This window comes from Colias eurytheme, chromosome 10 (assembly GCF_061535395.1).
Source record: "Colias eurytheme isolate Ceu_HAF_F1 chromosome 10, ilColEury1 Martin Lab GWU primary, whole genome shotgun sequence".
Taxonomy (NCBI): Eukaryota; Metazoa; Arthropoda; class Insecta; order Lepidoptera; family Pieridae; genus Colias; species Colias eurytheme.
In genome coordinates, this window is record NC_142989.1 from 7687312 (window position 1) to 7708378 (window position 21067).

General features: G+C 32.4%; 2 protein-coding genes across 3 annotated transcripts in view; one reads left to right on the top strand and one right to left on the bottom strand.

Annotated features, from left to right (window-relative positions):
* Positions 1 to 7894, top strand: part of CenG1A (Centaurin gamma 1A) — a 124052-nt gene extending 116158 nt beyond the window's left edge. For both annotated transcript variants that reach the window (XM_090106716.1, XM_090106717.1), the window contains exons 9-15: positions 806 to 1006; positions 1396 to 1559; positions 2732 to 2843; positions 3307 to 3424; positions 3586 to 3705; positions 4033 to 4258; positions 4822 to 7894. In XM_090106716.1, coding sequence (XP_089962842.1) covers positions 806 to 1006; positions 1396 to 1559; positions 2732 to 2843; positions 3307 to 3424; positions 3586 to 3705; positions 4033 to 4258; positions 4822 to 5226 — 1346 coding nt within the window. In that variant the 3' untranslated portion in view covers positions 5227 to 7894. The remainder of the gene's footprint in view (positions 1 to 805; positions 1007 to 1395; positions 1560 to 2731; positions 2844 to 3306; positions 3425 to 3585; positions 3706 to 4032; positions 4259 to 4821) is intronic.
* Positions 7895 to 13780: 5886 nt separating this feature from the next.
* On the bottom strand, positions 13781 to 16443 carry LOC149905293 (carcinine transporter-like). The gene has a single exon (XM_090106358.1). It carries the CDS (start codon positions 16356 to 16358, stop codon positions 14679 to 14681), a length of 1680 nt encoding a protein of 559 aa, XP_089962484.1. The 5' UTR covers positions 16359 to 16443; the 3' UTR covers positions 13781 to 14678.
* Positions 16444 to 21067: the final 4624 nt, after the last annotated feature.

A 21067-nucleotide genomic window follows, 5' to 3' on the forward strand; every position in this document is an offset into this window, starting at 1 on the left:
GTAGAACCGCCATCCTGTTACAAATGACTCGAAATTTTGTGTCAGTATCTCCCGGTCTATTACATAAAAGACGTTAAAAATTCATTTTATAATATTTGTAAAAACATGTTTACCGACGTGGCTGAATGCAAACCACGCCTTTGCCTATAAAATAGTAAAGTATCGACACGATCCATCATACGAGCAATCACTAAGACGAACTGTCATAGGGATCATCTTAGGCCGCGCCGGGTATAATTGTTGGCGAAATGCCGAAAAAACTAATTTTGGTACTTTATTCAAATCGATTTCATTTCCATATAGAATATTATCGATTATCGGAAACAATTGATACGATTTCAGTAACCGACATCTCTACACGTGTCAAAAATCGATGTGTCACAGAAATCATCTTAGGTGGAAAGGACTATAGAAACTATTAAGAATAGTAATTCTTATACTAAATAGCACAATATCGATAAAAATAAAAGTGATAAAATTTAATTCTTAATGATTAAAATAAGATTTGTTAATTTAATTTGAGAAGGGTGAAGCTTGGGCAGATTATACATCAGCTTCATGGATCGATTTTCTTTAAGATTAAGCAGTAGGTATTTTTATTTGAAAGTAGGACTAATATTTATGAAATAATGGATTTAAATTTCTTTTAATTTTCATGTAGGTAATGAAATGTAGAACTCGTTATTAGCATAAATTGTGTACCAAGGTCAAAATATATATTTTTAATTGATCTTCAAGACAGAGAGTGATGAATGAAACAACCTCAAGTTAAACAATAATAAATAAAGATGTCTATTAATTTTAGGTTACAAAGAGAAGCCCACACGAGCGACGGACAAAGCTCTAATGTCAGCGTTTGAAGCCATGAAGGAACCGGCGTCAAGTCGACAGTCACTCGCTTCAGAAGTAGATGTAGCCACAAATGGAACGGACAAAGATACACCACATGTTAAGAAACGGCATAGGAGAATGAAGAGTAGTGGTGTCAAAAAAGATGGCGAAGAAGGTAGGTTTTATCAGTAATTTTTATGTTTATTTATGTTGCCTTTGTAATAAGGTTTTTTTTTTTGCATCGATAATTTATTGTTGATTCCAAAATTGTTTTTTTTTTGCCCCTAGCATGAGTCGTGGAGATATGATTATTTGATAGTAATTTCAATTTGTTACACACAGGTAGTAAAATAAGACACACACAAAAGACTATAATAGCTGATGTATCCTACTAATATTCTACAAAATATTGTTTGCTGAAAATTGTTACAAATATTGTAAATTATTATTATATGATTTTACTAAGTGATTATGAAACCCCCATTTCCCATTTAATAACGTAGTGTGTAGACAAGTGTCAAGTGGATTATGTATAATTCAATTTCGTATTTTATTTATTTGCAGAGGGTGAAAGCGCAACGTCCTGCGAGTTCACCATAGTCAGCTTGGACGGCAAGCGGTGGCGCTGGGAGGTGTGCAGCGGGGCGAGCGCCGCCGCCGCCGCCGCGGAGCGCGACGCGTGGGTCGCCGCCGTCGAGGCGCAGATACTGGCCTCGCTGCAGGGACGGGTGAGTGCCGACTGCCGGCTAGTCACTTGTTAAGGTACGCGTCAAAAAGAACGCTGGTAAAAAGTGATGGGGTGTGTTTGCGCATGGATCGAGTTTTGCACGAAAGTTATGTGCCGATTATTTTATTTTTGAACTAGGCTCGCGAATCGTGGCTTCACAACTACCTATTTGTTATTCTTATACAATGAACTAGGCTCGCGAATCGTGGCTTCACAACTACCTATTTGTTATTCTTATACCACCTCATAACACCAAATAGACCGATAAATCGCCAATGCGCAGCTTAACCGTCAGCGTTCTTTTTACTTGACACGACCGACCTTTACTCGAAATTTAGCGTTTATCATTCACCATTCCGTTTAACACTCACTACGTGGTATAGTATATGGTTCAAACTTAAGTTTGAATCGTACTGTATTCATCTGAATCGTACTGTATTCATCGTTCACCCATCATCATTTGCCATTCATAATAATGACTGCATCATTTTTATTTATCATTTCACTCCCTAAACGGCATTCATAATTCATCGTTCACTATTCAAAAGTCACCATTCAGTACTGTGCATTCAGCAGGCAGGACTCACTATTCACCATTCACGTAACAGTCACAATTAATTAAGTACTATTCACCGATCGCCATTCACAGCAGGCAGGACTCACTATTCACCATTCACGTAACAGTCACAATTAATTAAGTACCATTCACCGATCACCATTCATCATTCACCATTCACCGATCACCATTCATCATTCAGCAATCACCGAACACCATTCATAATTCACCATTCACCATTCATCATTCATCACTCACCGATCACCATTCATCATTCATTATTCACCATTTACCGATCACCATTCATCATTCAGCAGTCATCATTCACGATTCATCATTCAAAATTCACCATTCACCAGACACCATTCAATGCAGTAACTATTTATAAGCCCATCAGTGTTTTAGATTCAAAATATATACTGCATTTTTAATTATCATTGAGATTTGTTTTTCAATGTATTTTTTTTTTCAATTACACCCTCATTACTAGTTGAATAGACGTGTACTCATTTCATAATTTTTTCTTCATGTTATTAATACATAAATGTCTAATAGTGAAAATGGTAAATAACTTATATAAAATTGAATTAAAAATAAATTATTATTGTAAATTACAGACGTCAAGGCAGCCAGCGCCCACGGGTGCAAATTCGACGGGCGATGTTCGAGCCACATACTACATACGGAGGGTTAAGGGGAACGACAAGTGCTGTGATTGTGGAGCAACGGGTACGTTTTATACTGACAATCTTATATATAAAAATGAATCGCAAAATGTGTTGGTAAGCGCATAACTCGAGAACGGCTGAACCGATTTCGATAATTCTTTTGTTATTATATTCCTTGAAATACGAGGATGGTTCTTATGTAGAGAAAACGTAAATATGTACCACGGGCGAAGCCGGGGCGGACTGCTAGTCTTTTTGATATAATATAATGTCAATCAATGCATATTATGCAATTTTTACTTTTGTGGCTAATGTCAAAATGTTTGGATTGTTCTGCTTAGCTAATGTGTCAGTTTAATTGACGATTATGTTTGAAAATTTTGTCATAAAGTTCCAAATAATCAAAAATTAATGTCAATATTTGCAGTAAACTTGAAGTTATTTCCGAGTTAATAATACTCGACTAATCTTGTCATATTTTAAATATCTTAAATGTTATTTATTTTAATATTTTTGTATTTCAGATCCTGACTGGGCTAGTCTCAATTTGGGTGTACTAATATGCATAGAATGTTCGGGAATACATAGAAATCTAGGGTCACACATATCAAGGGTTCGCTCTCTCGACTTAGATGAATGGCCGTAAGTGTTTATATTCAATTCTGAAATTAAAAACAAAAACAGGTGTCTCATGATTTTGTATATAGATTTTTATTTTTCAATTTCGAATAATGTTGGAAAACGTAACATCCAAATTAAATACAAAAATTAGTCAGTTTTAAATGTTTATTTCTCATTTCCAGGCTTGGCCATGTCAGCGTAATGGTATCAATGGGGAATGCGTTAGCGAACTCCATATGGGAGGCAGATTTGAGAGGACACATCAAGCCCATTGCTGCCAGCAGTAGAGAGGATAAGGAGAGGTAGGTTCATAATTACCGAAAAAAAAAAAAATTGATTTCCTTTCATTTAATTTATCAAATTAGTCCCTAACGAACGTCACAATAAAACTCAAGGGTGTAATTTCGACAGATTTTAGTCGGTTCGATTCCTGGGTGTGAATTTTCTGATAAAAGAAAACTGACAGATTTTTCCTTCTTTAAAAAAAAATGGAATTTTATCTTTGAGTAAAGTTTTCTATCTACTAGTAGTATGAAAAATACTTTCCATAATCTTTAAAATTATCTTTAAAATTCCATCTTTCACATTCAATTCCACCCTGAATAACACAATGGTCTGTTTATCCACAGGTGGATACGCATGAAGTACGAGCGGCGGTCGTTCCTATCGAGCGCAGAAGCGGGTGGGGCTACGGGTGAAGCGCTGAAGACGGCAGCAGCTCGCGGCGCTATGGCGGCTCTAGCGCGCATGCTGGCCGCTGCGCCGCCGCGCGCGCCCTCGCCCGTCGAGCGCTCGCTGGCGCTGCGGGCCGCTGCCGCCGCTGGACACCTCGCAGCTGCACAGCTGCTTATTTGGGTGAGTGTTATTGTCAAGCGCTGCAGCCGCTGCACGGTTGTTTGAGTAAGCGCTGTGCCTGTAGCCGTCTGTCGAGTGCTGCAGCCGCTGCACGGTTGCTTATTTGGATAAGCTTTTGTGCGTCTGTTGCTCGTCAAGCGCTGTAGGCAGCTGTGAACGGAACCACTGCTGTAAAGGTCATCATCATCACGTCGTAAGGTTTCACGAATTTTCGCATCAGTCGTTTAAAATACCATAAAACCTGTATTTTTCTATGGCTTTGCATGGAAAAACTTTCCATTATTTTGTAGTGTCTTTAAGTTTTACTACCACAGCTTTACAGATTTATTTTATTTTATATTCTACTAGCGGTCCGCCCCGGCTTCGCCCGTGGTACATATTTCGCAATAAAAAGTAGCCTATGTCCTTTCTCGGGTATCAAAATATCTCCATACCAAATTTCATGCAAATTGGTTCAGTAGTTTAGGCGTGATTGAGTAACAGACAGACAGAGTTACTTTCGCATTTATAATATTAGTATGGATTTTACTTCACAAAAATGTAACAATACGTTTTCATTTTAGCACAACGGCAACCCGAACTTCCCGGACGCGGACGGGCACACGTGCGTGTTCTACGCTCGAGCTGCGGCCAACCACCTGTCCGGTATACCGATGCAATACCCCAAGAACTTACAACTAACCTGCCCTCTACACCCGAGCCCACCAAGTTCCAATTCCAATTCCAACTCAACCAGCTCGAGTTCCAGTACCAAAACTCCAGAATTGGAATGCAACTGCATTATATTTGAACTCCTCAACGCTCAAAGCGCGGCAAACGCGCTAGTCGACGTACTACTCGCGTTACAAAACAACCAGTTTATTAATAATGGCTTCGATATGGCAGTCGGAGGATTTGCAACCTTAGGACGCCCGTCTTTAGCGCCCAATTTATCTCTAACAAATGGCAAATGCGGAAGCATTGTGTGAATTTAATATACGTTGAGTGTATATTTGTGTTTTTATTTGAATTTTTATGGTGGGGATAGCGAGCATCACATATAGAGGGTATATAACTGTATCACGTTCGATGGATTTAGATTTCATGTGACGTAGTTACCAAATCACGAAATATACACCTATAGTGCTAAGTTAAGCTATATTATAATTTATTGATTGTATATTTGATTCTACTTTTAATTGATAGTCGGCGATTAAAGTAATTTTATAAAAAAAGAAAAATTTTAAGCATAAAACTCGTGTTTATTGTTGAAATATAATAACAATATTGCGGCGTATTTTAATTAAGAAAAGTATAAAATGTTCAGATTACTAAGAATATTTCTGTTTAATATTCAATTTAAATGGGATTATAAAACTATGTTTACGTATAACACATTTTACATAAATATTTTTATTTTCGGTGCTCAATACTATGTTGTGCTATTTTTAATTTAATTTTACAAGGTTTAATATATCTACAAAACATGTAGTTAACGAAAATTTATACTGAAAAGATTGGATATAGATCCATTGCCATCGAGTTGGTATTTCAAATAAATGATCAAAAGTTAATTCTATTGAGATATAACTTTATAGTGTGCAAAAAGTAGTTAAATATGATTTTATTTATTTCTTATCAAAATTATATGGAATCTAAAAACATTACAATTTTCATAGAATGCTCTTAAAGTGTAATTAAAGTTTCGCACAGATCAGTGAAACAGGAACACTTAAAATAGCTGTCTCGGGATTAACACCTATTCAAATGTATTGAAAATGCATCGCTTTTTATGTCAACTGCTATAAAGGAAATTTTTAGAAAATTGTAGATAATGAATTAACTAACATGTCGAATTGAGAGAAATAGGTACTATTGTGTATCATAAAACCATAGCTTGTTTGTAGATAAATAAAAAGGACATCACAAACTTTGATCTATAATTTATATGTATCTAACAATATTTGGAATAGAACTGGTATTCTATTATATTTTCTAGCAGCAATTATTCGATGTCTAGTAAACTTATAAATCTACTTAAACATAGATATTTTTTTTGTGTTATCACATATAAAATAAATATATACATCAGTGAGGGTATAAGTTATAGTAGAATATCAGTTTTTGTAGATCTAGTGATAGTTATTAGATAAATTATTGATTTAGGACACAAGATCTCAGCTCAATGCTATTTTTAGGATATATTTAGTGTAACAGATTTAGATACGTCGCTTTTTCTAAATGTTCCCTTGGGTGTAATTATAATTTTCTCATGTCATCTTTATAAAATAGTGAAAAAGGATAATGTTTCTTTTTAACATTTTCTCCTATAAGGAATTCACGGTTGACATTCCATTATATGATATTTTAAAGCACCTTAAGGGATTTTAAAATTGAGGTGATAGTGCCATTGAGATAATATTACTACGTATGGAGGAGACACCACGAACAAAATCTGTGCGCCATTTTTTTTTGTTCCAACTAAGTTTTAAAAATTATTATCTATTTATATTAGGTACTTACCGATGAAAGTTATTCCTTTGCACTTTTCCGTATTATTTGTATTATTTGTGCAATATCGTTACACACACGAAAGCATATTTGATGCGTTTCACTTTAAAACAAATAAAAAATGAGCGTGCAGTTACGCCATATGGCGTATGTTGAGAGGAACATAAGTGATGTAGGCGGTGTCGTCTCCATATTATGTATATCTCAATGGATAGTGCTAAGATTTTCCCAAGTTAAGCCAAATGTACTGAACCCTTCTGTGCCTACTATAGGTAGTATGCTTTATATACCATGCTAGAATAAGAGTGTATTTTATTTTAACACTCTTAAACTATCATCGGTATTTAGTATTAGGTATATTTCTTAAACCCTTAGACAAAATAATTCACATTTAGGATAGTAAATTATCAACATGCATTTACGAGTTTTCTTCAAATCACAACGTTTTATATTTAATAAGATGTTTGTCTTTATTATGAATCACAGTCGTCAAAGCACCGTAGTATACGATATTTTTTCCTTAAATTTTTATATAAAGTTTTTATTATTATTGTATATTTAATTTGAATTGAGGTTAGACAGCATTTAGGGAGATAGCAATGTACAAAATTCAAATTCTATGTAAAGTTTAGATAAAAGGTACGAATTAATATAGACGGCACACATCTTCAGAATGAAGAATAGCAACTTGCAGCCTTTCGTGAATAGATCGAGTGTCGATGAAATACAGTATATTGTGTAAAATATTTTTATCCCATCGCTTAGTACATTGTGGCTTTTTTATATTTCTTGGTTTATTTTCGCTTAATTAAAGTAAACACCGATTCCAGTATTCAAAATAATTATGTACAGATATGCATTACAATGTGTTAACGCGTTCTATCTATATTGTAATGATTTATTTTTGTGAATATTTCGTTAAAATTTTATTGATAATTTTAAATTCGTTACCCGGACATGTGTTTGTTTATTTGTATTATTTTTATTGTTTTTATGCAACGTTTTGTACAGGCCAAAGAGCTTAATATTGTACATATGGACGCGCAGCTACAGATGCTGTTCTACGATTAGATCTTCGTTATTGTAATTTTTAAGAAATTTGTTGATGTTCTTGATCTTGTGAAAATAAATATAATATAAACAAAATGCTTTCTTTTATTTCTACTCTTTCCCTATACTATCAGAAAACATAAACTCAGGTTTAGAAATTTTTGAGTGATTGTGTATCAGACACACATTTATAAAATTTGCACTTACGTAAATATTATTAAAATAGCATTAGCAGACTGAACCAGTTTGCAACAGACGCAGCGATATTAATGAATTATTAATTCGCTAAGATAAATTTGAATGGAATATTATTTCTCCACAGAACAAGTATTCGTTATAATAAATTATACTTAGATTTATTTTTTGTAGCTAAACACAAAGTTAATTATTCCTTGTTCCTTGACTTCTAGTTGTTTTTGTTATTTTCCTGTTTGTCTCTAAGATTAGTAATGATTCAGTGCAATATCAATTATTAAGCCATTATCAATTATTAAAAAGTCAGAAATTGAAATCTAGATGAGCGTGATAAAAATAGAAACTGACTTTCATATTAATTCCACATCCATCGCTGCAGCTGGTATTATCGTGATATCTGTCAAAGCACAGCCTGCTGCATGGTGCTTCGAAAACCCCCGTTATAGAAGGCCTATGTCCCTAGTAGGGAGTAGAGACTCCCTACTGATAAGGGACAAGTAGGACTCACGAAGATGAGGATGATTATTTAATATTTAAATTTGAAACAGGTTTGGTGATTTTTTATTATTTCCTCTGTTTCATCTTTAAAGTACAAAAGCTTCCAAACTGGAGCTTCAAAAGAGATTCAAAATATTGTACTGATTTTAGGCAGCAGCCAATTCGGTAGTAGGATGTAACAAAAAAAAAAACGTAGCTTAGGTAGGTACCTACTTAATAAACAAGCAATTCCCAGTAGTGCAACACAATAGATGTACATTGTACAGGTAAATAAAACAGTCTATGTAAGTATTCTGTTACAATATCTAAAATTTATTTCTTACTCTCATTCGACCAACGGTTATATAAATACTGTATGATCCAAGAGAGATCCATAAGCTTAGATCATTAAGTAATGGATGGAGTACGCTGGCAAATGTTCTAACTAAACTTTCTGCTGATTTTGGTGCGGGGAGGGTAACTCACACTATTGAAACACAATCACACATTCACAAAAATAATATTTTGTGAATGTGTCGTAAAAATTTACGACCTTTTAAGCGACGAGTTTTTAAATTCTACTCTATTCCTAAGTTCATAAAGATTAAATTTGTATTTCATTCCAAGTTGTCTCGTGGGGAGTGCGGTTCAATATAGCGTTCTAAATTCAACTTTATAACTTAGGTTATAAAGATTAAATTTGTATTTCTTTAAAAGATAGTCTCGTAAGGAATGCGGTTCATTATCGCGTTTTAAATTCAACTTTATCTCTTAGTTCATAAATATTAAATTTGTATATTTTCTTTCCATGATAGTCTCGTGGGGCCGCATCAAATGATCGAGTAAACATGACTCGATTATTTGTCTTGATCATATCGCTAAACGATACATCGACGATTATTAGAAATTGCATTTAATTAGAAATGTACGTTAAAAAAATAAAAAAAATATACATACCTAAATGAAAGGTTATTCCATCTTTTTTAATATTCGACATGTCTGAATTGCTTCTGCAAGACTTGACAGTGCAAAACGACATTTTTAGCGGAGCACTCGCAGACGTCCTTTCGATGTTTTACGAATACGCAGTGTTTGTAATCGATTACGCAAGTAGTTTTTATAAAAGCATAAGATTTTTCGATTCGAATAATCTTATACCTCGGCAAAAGGGGAAACGCCTGCGAGTGTTATCCATTACTTAATGATCTAAGTCCATAAGGTGTAACATTATTTATTAGACACCAGAGGGTTATCTAATATCTATGTAGGTACCTATGGGCGAAAGATAGAATGAAAAATATCTAGCTTTTACTAACATAAGACAATTTTGTTGGTCGTCCTACAATTCGTATTCTTAGGTAACTATAATTACCTATTAGTAAATGTTCCTAAAAATTCCATTGACATTGATATAGCCTATAGGTAGGTATTTTAGTAATTTTCGCTCCTATCACACAGTATATAGGTACCCACGATGACCCTTTTAATATTAGGATACCTCATACCTGCTATATAGTGTTTTACTAATTTACAGCAAAAACTATATGAAGTTTTTTGTGACTTTAATCGATATAAATTCAGATAGAATAACCTAAGTATAAAAAATATTTATTCACCTACCTATAATTTATTGGTCTGAGAGATAACCTTGAAATTTTTTCATTACATTCTTATAGTGTCTCCTACGTCTATCTAACATAAAAAAATGCTTGTCTTCTAGTACCTAAGTCTAGTTTGTGTAGCGAGATTGCTTACAGGAACACTAACAAACCAGCTTTGTTTGTCTTTTATGTTGTGAATAAAAAATAAAGTCATTAGGTAGGTATATAATGTGAGGGACAAATTTTTTGACTGCACAAGGAGGTCAAACCAGTTATATTTTAATCCTGCGAATATTTTGCATAATCTGTTAGAAGTCTTGAGTTTGTGTTTTATATTACAGCTAGTGCGAAATTTCAAAACATTTCAATTTCGAAACATTTTCTACCCATAGATACTTAATGGTGTCTAATTATATTATCTAGATGCAAAACTTTAATCTATAATTATTATTATAAGAATGTAATTATTATAGATCATAACCCTATGTACCTACCTATTACCTACATCAGAAAAAATAACTTATTACAATTTTGTAAGATAAGTTAGGTAATAAATACCTACTTCAGTATTTCTTTACGTAGGTACCTACCTATTTGATACTGAAATTAAGAGTTAATCAGGATTTATTTTTATAGGTCATACTTAGGTATATAAATTTTATTTTATAAAACGCCTCTAAATTATTAATTAAATCTTATGTTTAAATCTTCAATTGACTGCCATGTGCAATCTTGTTCTCCCAACGCAGATACTTATCTATTGGTCTATCAAAAAAATCAATAAGTAGATAGGATTAAATATACCTAACAGTGATAGAGATGTGCATTAGCGTAAACATAATATATAGCGGATAATATGGATATGGAATATGGATAATATGAATAAGGATAATAAAGAGCAAAACTCACAAGAAAATCTTGTGCATTATCGATCTTATGATTTATAGATATTAAGAATTAAAATATTATGATGATACCAAATAAATTTAGTAACAGGTAAAATGAGTTTATTGCCATTTCAGTGGCGTGATATTATTATGTACTTATACCTATGTCGACGTCATAATATGGTAGAATCTGATATTTGATTGAATGACTAGAGCGTTCATTGAATGACGACATTCAAGTGCATTCCTTCACTATTTCATTTATCATGTAATTCCTGAATTTTGTTAATTTATTTATTTAAAAACCGGGGTGTCTGGTGTCCCACATTTGACACCTCAGACATTTTTTTTACAATGGTCATATATAATTTCATTTTGTAGAGCTAGTTTCTCTTTTTATTGAATTCTGCCTTTAAAAACACACAACACACGTCTTTTACAATTAATATAAAAAATTTTAACTAAAAATTAGGGGATAACTTTATGTACTTTCTCCCTGAGGTTGATATTTGGCCATGCTTTAAATAATAAATACATTATATTGTCCTTCGTATAGTAATAATTGTCGTAATTAATTATTAATAATAAACCGCAATGCCTAGTAAGACTATGTACTTAGTTAAGTACATACCTAGGCACGTATTGCATACCAGTCTAATAGAATCACTTTGTTACTGCTCCATAACTAGATGAAAGCATTTCGAGGGTAAATAATGAGATTTGCGTTGTAGTGACAGTGTCGGCCTGCACTCTATTGTTCAGTAATTCGGTTACCTGATTGAGAGGATTGTTTACGTGGAATCTATTCGTGTTGACACTGTTTAATGTTTTCCTGTATTATTATTGGTGTTTCACGATTTAATTGATGTTTCACAAGTTGTCTTGTGCACAAGACAACTTGCTTCAGTAACCATGGTTACTGAAGCCATAGACTAAAGACTATATCGGTACTTATACCTATATTGTACTATTTGACGCGAAAATAATGTGTTAAGTTATTCAGTTAAAGATATGTACCTTACTTACTTCAACAAAATTACCTATAATTAGCTACGTGCTGCTATTTATCTGCGCTTCTGTAGGCACCAAATTTTCACACTAATTTCATTATAGACTTTGGAGTCCTTCAAGTGGAAAAATGGTTCCTTTCCAAACATATTGTATAGGTAACAAACCTATATAATGGCCTATATAAGTCGAAAACGGTAAAGACAATGTAAAAGATACTGTCGTTATTTAAATTAATTATGATAAGCTATACTATAATAGATAATATTTCATAGGTACATACAAAAAAATAATTTAAAAAATGAATTAATGACTTACTTATAGTCTTAGAATAAAAACTGATTATTCATAGTCCGTACTTATTTTTTATAAAGTATATGAGCTATTCTTATCCTTGAAGTTTCAGGTCTATTATTCCATTTTACAAGTGTAAAACACACAGTGGTGCTAATGAAGGCTGAATTATTTAGACAATTAGACAAAAGGTTCCATACAAACAAGTTTTGTTTTTTTTATTAAATCTATTATTTAAATTGTTCAATATACCCGTAGAATTCCATGGTACCTAATTCAATGAGTAGGAAAAACCTATTCAAAATTGAACTATTATAAGAAGTAGAGATAGTTTTTAGCATTAAAATTTCTCGGAAGGATCAGTAACTCCCATTAAAACCTACTTATGAAGCTGTTTAAAACATATTGTACACAGTAGGTACAATGTATTTGTATTGTTTACACCGATGAAAAGGAAACTGCTGATTGCTCATTAACATTAGCACAGATCCCAGATCGCGAACGTTAACAAGGATATCTTATTCATTAGACTTTAGAGAATAATATGTCTGAGCTGAAAAATCGATAGCTGAAGCGCATTAGATTCGGAAACCAAAAATACATAATTGTAGGTAATGTACAATAGGTTCAAAAGGCGAAAAATTATATTTATGTGGTATTTTTTTTAATTCTAGTTAAACTATTAACTGATTAAACTAGGAGGCTTTATCAGTTTTAACACAGTTATAATATAGTTGAAAAATTACTTGTTTTACCTATTGTTGTTTTGTTTTTTGCTAGTTATTCAAAATGATTAAATAAATAAAGTTTCAAGTTCCAAATAAATTTATTAAGAACATAGAATTGCGTTAGTTCATTTTAACTTAATACATGCTCATTTTAAGCATCACAATATATTAAATTATTTTCTATAGGCACTTGTAATATTATGTAAATCGTGAATTACAGATGCGGTTTGCTGTTTCTAAAGAAATAGAGCTATTCGAGGACTCGTTAAAATTTCCATTCATTAAGGTTGTTTGCAATTCATTTCTATTTGGTCTCGGTATATTACCTACACTTAAATTTATACGTTTAAACAATAAAACACATGCGTTGTTTAATTTGTAACTTGTCTTAGTAATCACTCGTGGAACATTTTACATTAGTCATTAAATATCACGTGTTTATAAAAAGGAAATACTTTTTTTTTATTTACATTATAGTGTATAATATAAGTAGGTATATATTATAGCTGATGTATATTGAATAGATTAATTACCTGAGGAAATATAAATTATTCCTAAATAGTAAATACCTATATATACTAACCCTTTAGTTTCTGTGATCTGTGATACAAACAATCAATAGTTAAACTTTTAATACAAAATGAAAAAGTAAGTATTTAATTTTGTGTTGGAAGTAAGTAGTTATATTAGTAAGTAGTAGAGCTAGCTAGTCCATGGTTTGATTGCGAGCATTCCACCATTTTGTGTGAAAATTAATAGCCTCCTATAAGGCGTAAGTAAGTTGCGTAAGTTCTCTTTGTTTTTAATTAAAGTCATCAAAAACTGCCTAGCAGTTCATTCACTTATATCCAAATTATAGAGTAACTTTAGCCATGAAGTTTTACTAATCAGAATATATAACAAAGAAATCTATGTATTTTACGCATTTGTAAGGAGCAATGATTAAAACCACGTTCCACGTGAAGGAAGTCAATTTGCATTTTTATTTATTATGGAATTAGTGAGGTAACTTCTCGATTATATAATTACATCTTAGCTATTATTTTCCATGAAACAGGTAGTTAATAGATCGTGTTTAATAAACATTATGCTTGATCTAGCTCTTTATCCTTTATCTTAAAGAGTTTTAAATTCAGACGTAATTTATGAATATTTACTAGACACACCTAAAAGATGCAAAAGAATATTTAGTATTTTCTGTAAGACATTTTATATTGCATTAAAAATGTATTCGTCATTACGATCATTAAAATTTGAAATCGTAAAAGTTATGTTACTCACATTTTCTTTATCTATCGTTTACATTTGTAATATGGAAAAAATGTTTCAAATATAATAATTACAATCAATTATTTAATTATTGCTCCTTCTTGATTCGTTGCTGTAATCAGCAACGATAACATCTTTATAAAGGTGCCCCTTTTGTTTCTAACCTGGTATCTGATTGGATAATATTTATGGAGGAGGAAATTGGTAGCAACATTTTATACATGCGTTATTTTGCTACTTACTTACACTTATTTAAGGTTTATGATGTATACCTATAAGGTTAAATGTACATTATAGATTAATTAATAGTATTTGAGCAACTTCTGAACACGAAATGAAAAATTAAATTAAACAGTTTTTGGTTAACATTGTAATCGTTATAACATTGTAATAAAATAACCTAAATTAAGTTCTAATAAAGCTACGATTCATTTAATACAATACCGGGATTTTCTATCCCACTTTTCTCCTTTCTATGTCTTATACAGTATGAAAAGTCCCAGATTTTTAAATGCCTTACCATTTCCTCAGCATCATCAAATGTTTGAGGCATTTCTCTATTCGCTGTTTCTGGTAAGTATAAAGCTGTTAAGGCCCCTACTATACAAATACACGCTAATATTACTAATGGCAGCCACGATATATAGACTTCTAAATAAACAATATAAGGAGAAATAATAAGAACTATAAAACTACAAATGTGAACGATAGACGTGCCAGACGCTCTCACAGCAGCCGGAAGAATCTCTGGAATCCATTGCATGGATATATTAAATGCCATATTTAACATAAATCTCATTATAAAAGCACAAACGAGAGATGGCCAACCAGAGAAAAATGTTGTCATTACACTAAATATCGCACAAATCGTTAGCAACACAAACATAAGACTTTTTCTCCCGAATATATCCATAATAAAACCGACTATGAATGTTGATGGAAATTCAGTGAAAGATATCAATGTAAAAGAAATGAAAAAGTCGAAATCTAATTGTTTAATACTCCTGAATAATGCATCAAACGTTACTGATACGCACGTGTACTGAAGAATAATAATAAGAAAAGCTCGTCTTAAAAATGGTCTTTTCAACACTTCTAATATGTTTATGTCTTTGTCTTCTTCGCATTGTGCAGCACTGGCTTTAAACCTTTCGATAAGATCCTTGGGAATCGTTTTTTTATTTATTTTTGCTACTCTTTCAGCTTTACTCACAGCTTCATCGACTCTTCCTTTAGAAAGCAACCACTTTGGGCTTTCAGGAAGGAATAGCGGGGTAAACAATGAAAATCCAATCGGCACTGAAGTAACTAACGCTGCAATTTTCCAATGTCCACTAGCTAGAACAATCCAAGGGAGCACTACGAGTGCCAAACTATAAAATAACGCAAAGGATACATTGGATATAACACTTCTATGCTTTGGTACTATAAACTCTAAAACAATTAAATATGCCATATTTCTGCAACTGTCATAAGCGATGCCAGTAAAAAATCTATAGGCCATAAAATCATATAAGTTCGTCGATAACACACTCAAAGTACCGAATATACAGCCCATCATGTTACTGATAATCGTAGCTTTTAAACGTCCATAACGGTCAGCTATGAAGCCAATAAAAAAACTTCCTACTATGGAGCCAACGAAAAAGGCTGATTGAGCTGTAGCTGGATAGCTGTCCTTGTCACACACCCAACCCATTTCACTCGTTATTGTTGGATATGGTATTTCACTTTTGTTAAACTCCCATCCGTTCTGACAGGGAATAGTTGGCCACGAATTGTTTGGCGTCTGCGCAGTGTGCAGCACGTTTGTCCAATCGACATCATATGTCCTACATTTGGAGTATCCGAATCGTGTCTTATCGTCTGGAGGCGCGACTAACGATCTCCGTTCCATCGCAGTTAAGTTTTCCAACTCCGGAACCCAGCACCAATGGTTCGGCGAAACTTCAGTCAGAAAAAGCTGTGTAAAATACACAAACACGACGAAAGTGTAGAAAGGGAACATAGCCAGCGCCATTAATATTTGGTATCGACCAAACTCGCCGGACGCTGTCAGCAGGGCATCAAATTCCACCCTGTCTTTTATGTCTCTAACCATTATTAAAGTATATTCACTTATTCACTGTTTTAATTAATTAGAGGATTATAGATTCGCTCCTCTAAACTAACAAACGTCCAATCATCGGGCGTCATAAGATACGACTGAGGTTATAAGGTAAAAATTATACCACTGCGTTATGTATATTTGTTTATGCCCTTCACTGAGGGGTTCTGTAAAAAAAATATGTAAAGTAGTATTTATTATAAACGACGCAACTATGACAAATGTCCTTCTATAATTTCGTTTTGCAGTCTGATAAGTGATAAGTTTTACCATTTTACCGATAAAAATGCAAATGAACTAGAGAATTAATTATATTTTAATTTAAATAGCTATTAAACAACAATTTTAGACTTATAAACTAAACATAATTAACAAAGATCGCATTTAAAGCAGTTTGTAACATGTCTAAAAGAATGATAACTAAGGAAAACATACTATAAATTTTTTATTATATATTTCTATTATTTATTCATGCAAAAACGATCATAAAGCGCGTCACACACGGTGAAGATACTATAATATTTTATCTTAAGACTAGCTTTCCGCCTGCGGCTTCGCCCGCGTTTTAAAAAAAAAACCCGCATAGTTCCCGTTCCCGTGGGATTTCCGGGATAAAACCTAGCCTATGTCACTCAGAAATGATGTAGCTTTCCAACAGTGAAAGAATTTTTCAAATCTGCCAAGTAGTTTCGGAGCCTATTCAATTCATACAAACAAACAAAAAATCAAACCTTTCCTCTTTATAATATTTGTATAGATACTGTTATATTTTATATTATATTTATTATATTAATTATTTTATATATTTTATATTTATTGCGTACTAAGACCCCTGTAGAACCGCCATCCTGTTACAAATGACGCGAAATTTTGTGGGTCATTTGTAACAGGATGGCGGTTCTACAGGAGTCTTAGTACGCAATGACAAAAAGAAAAATGATGGTCCGAACGCTGATACCGGATGCGTTAAGATACTGTAATATAAAATATAACAGTATCTTAAGATAAAATATTATAGTATCTTCACCGTGTGTGACGCGCTTTATGGATATCATTAAATTAGTCACTAGAAACAGGTTTGATCAATATCTCGTTTGTTACGTTAGAAGATTTCTTTTGTTTTTTTGTTTGATAATATAGGTATACTAGTGCAATATTTAGAGTATTCTGTATTTTAACTTACGTTATCATCATTTTTCATAGGACAACACACATATTATATACACAACACACATAGGTACGTTTATACACAACACCTACGAAACATAATTATTATTATAGGATAAACTTTTTTCTTAATTAGGTAACTGTTTAAAGTAATTGCTTGCAATTTGAATTGCAAAGAAAATATAAATTTTCCTATTGAAATTTCAATTGTTATTTTGTTTTTAATTTCTGGTACCTAAGTAACTACTACTTAGTACTTACATATAACTTATTAGATATTTGTTAATTATATTTCATTTCATGAACACAAAAAACAACTGTGAGGGTTTAAATTCCGTTTTACCAACCCCAAATCATTTATTTATGCGATATCTTTAGAAAATAGATTCAGTTTTCTAGTATCGATGGAATAATTCCTATGCTTTCCGTATAGGTAACATAATAAATGATAGATATAATAGTATTACCATTTATGAATCAATTTAATATTTGTGTTTTTATTGGTTATATTGGTCATTAAATTTCCATAATTTCTAAAATTACATAATTTTTTGAAGTTCCTGTTTTATAACACATAGGTACATATTAACGTATTCGTATTATAATTTCGTATCCTTAACAGTCAATTGGATTTTTATGACTATTATTGAGTAATTACCCTCTTGTTAGTTGTTATAGTTTCTTTTTTTAATTTGATGGATCATTAAAGCGAACCTAAATCTATATCATGCACATTATTGGTATACAAAGTATACTTAGTACCTAAATAATCTTAATTAGTGATTTTTTTGGAATTTTATTACATTTCTGTATTTTAAGGTATATTTTTTTATCCTTAGGTACTACAGTCGAAAAGGAGTATCATAATAATTTGTAGTCACGAAACATGGACACTCATGTATTATTGTATTGCATCGAATCAACAATAATAAACTAAATATGATATACATATTATATAAACATGATAATAATGTTATATTAAGTAAAAGGATATTTTTAAATTACTAGCGGTCCGCCCCGGCTTCGCCCGTGGTACATATTTACGTTTTCTCTACATAAAAACCATCCTCGTACTTCAAGGAATATATTAAAAAAAGAATTATCGAAATCGGTTCAGCCGTTCTCGAGTTATGCGCTTACCAACACATTTTGCGATTCATTTTTATATATAAGAAGAATTATATGCGATAGAATTATGGTAAATACTTACGTACTATGTTTAACCATATCTACCTTTATACAATAACCAAATTAAAACTTGTTTATTTACGAGGTTTATAAAGTTCGATGTTAACTCATTTTACCTTGACTGTGGTCACGGACTATATAGGTTTATGACCCTTATGCTAATATATTATGTAGTATATAATAATATTGCGTTAACTAAATATATAATCAGAAACGAGAGGAATAACTAAATACAAGAACTACTTCTACCTTGTCAATTTTCTTAGTTATTATTTATAAATTAAATATTTAATTATTCGTATAATATGACAGGCCTGATAAAATTTTAATCGAGACTGTATATTACACTTATCATACTTATTAATTTTTATATTTTTTAAGTAACTAGCTTCAAGCGTTAATCTAATATCTAATATATATTATAAAGGCGAAAGTTTGTAAGGATGTATGGATGTATGGATGTTTGTTACTCTTTCACGTAAAAACTACTGAACCGATTACAATGAAATTTAGCACACATATAATAGAGGGTAACGTGGATTAACACATAGGATAGTTTTTATCCCGGAAATCCCACGGGAACGGGAACTATGCGGGTTTTCCTTTGCAAACGCGGGCGAAGCCGCGGGCGGAAATCTAGTACGTTTATAAATATGTATATAATTTCCTATTACAATGTAAAAATATTTATTATTTCTAGATATAAAGTAAGTACAAAATTAAATGCTATCAATGAAATCGGGTTATTGATTTTGAGTTTGTAAGTAAGACGAAAAAATAGACGGATGATATTTTTTTTATAAATTATGACTGCTTTTCAAGGATAGTTAGATTATTATTTACATTCTAATAGAACCGGCCAAATGCCAGTCAATATAACATGTATATATCTATAATTATATGATACTAGGTTTTCGCCCGCGGCTCCGCCCGCGCAGTCAAAGAAAATCCCGCATAGTTCCCGTTCCCGTGGGATGTCCGGGATTGCGTCATTTTCCCGAGATAAAAAGTAGCCTATGTCCTTCCTCGGGTATCAAAATATCTGCATACCAAATTTCATGAAAAGTGGTTCAGTAGTTTAGGCGTGATTGAGTAACAGACAGACAAACAGAGTTACTTTCGCCTTTATAATATTAGTATGGATTACTGTGCGTCAGTGCTGAGACGTAGTTTTAAACGAAATTTTTAGATTCTGAGTATCCTATAAATAAATAAATATTTCAGGATAATTTTCACATTCTAATTTATTTGATTCTATACTAAGCTTTCGCTTGTGTTATGGAAACCGGATGGCTGATAAACATTTTTTCTTTTTAAAAATAATTTTAAATAAATAAGTAGGTACATATAAAGATGATGAACACCCAGACACAGAGCAAACGTCTATGTTCATCACAAAAAATATTTGCCCTGGGTGGGAATCGCACCTACGACCTTTGGCTTGGAAGGCATTCAATCACTACCAGTACCAACCAAGCCAACCGGTCATTCAATTAGGTTTTGATCCCCTTGCGGGTGTGGAAATTTTGCATCATAAAAGGCTGTATCTTTATGATTGCGTTGGCATCTTAGATAGAGAAGTTTGAATTTACCACAGCTCCACGGACCTGAGTACAAAGTACACAGTACAGTGACCTGAGGACTGAGTATGTGATATATACATGTACTAGATTTCCGCCCGCGGCTTCGCCCGCGTTTTCAAAGGAAAACCCGCATAGCAAACCTATCCTATGTGTTAATCCAAGTTACCGTCTATATGTGTGCTAAATTTCATTGTAATCGGTTCAGTATTTTTTACGTGAAAGAGTAACAAACATCTGTACATCCATACATCCATACTTACAAACTTTCGCCTTTATAATAGTATTAAGATTATGTCAGCTTCATACCTACATGCCATCGAGATAATATGTACTACATGCGTTCTTTTCACTTTTTTAGGTACCTATGTAACCTTTATACGTGAAAATTAAATTTGACGCAATTTGAAATACGCGACCGTAGGCGAAAATTCCATTTTAATTGATTCAGAGCTGTGTTGAACAGTCCACTTTTGTCAAATATCAGATTTGTATAAAAGCTATATTTAATTTTTATTTTTTACTTTAAATTATATTTTGTTCTTTCATTTTTTACGAACATTCATTACATAAAATTAACATTGAATTTTCTTTATTCGATTTAGAACAATTTTAGAAAAAGTCGTTTGGAAAATTGTAAAAATAAAAATAAGCGTCGTAAAATTTTAAGGACGAATAAGTAACGCTAATAAAAATAAAATTATCCCAACATTGTTTCATGTTACACTTTAATATTCACTGTTCACAGCGAAAAAGGTTGACTAGTGC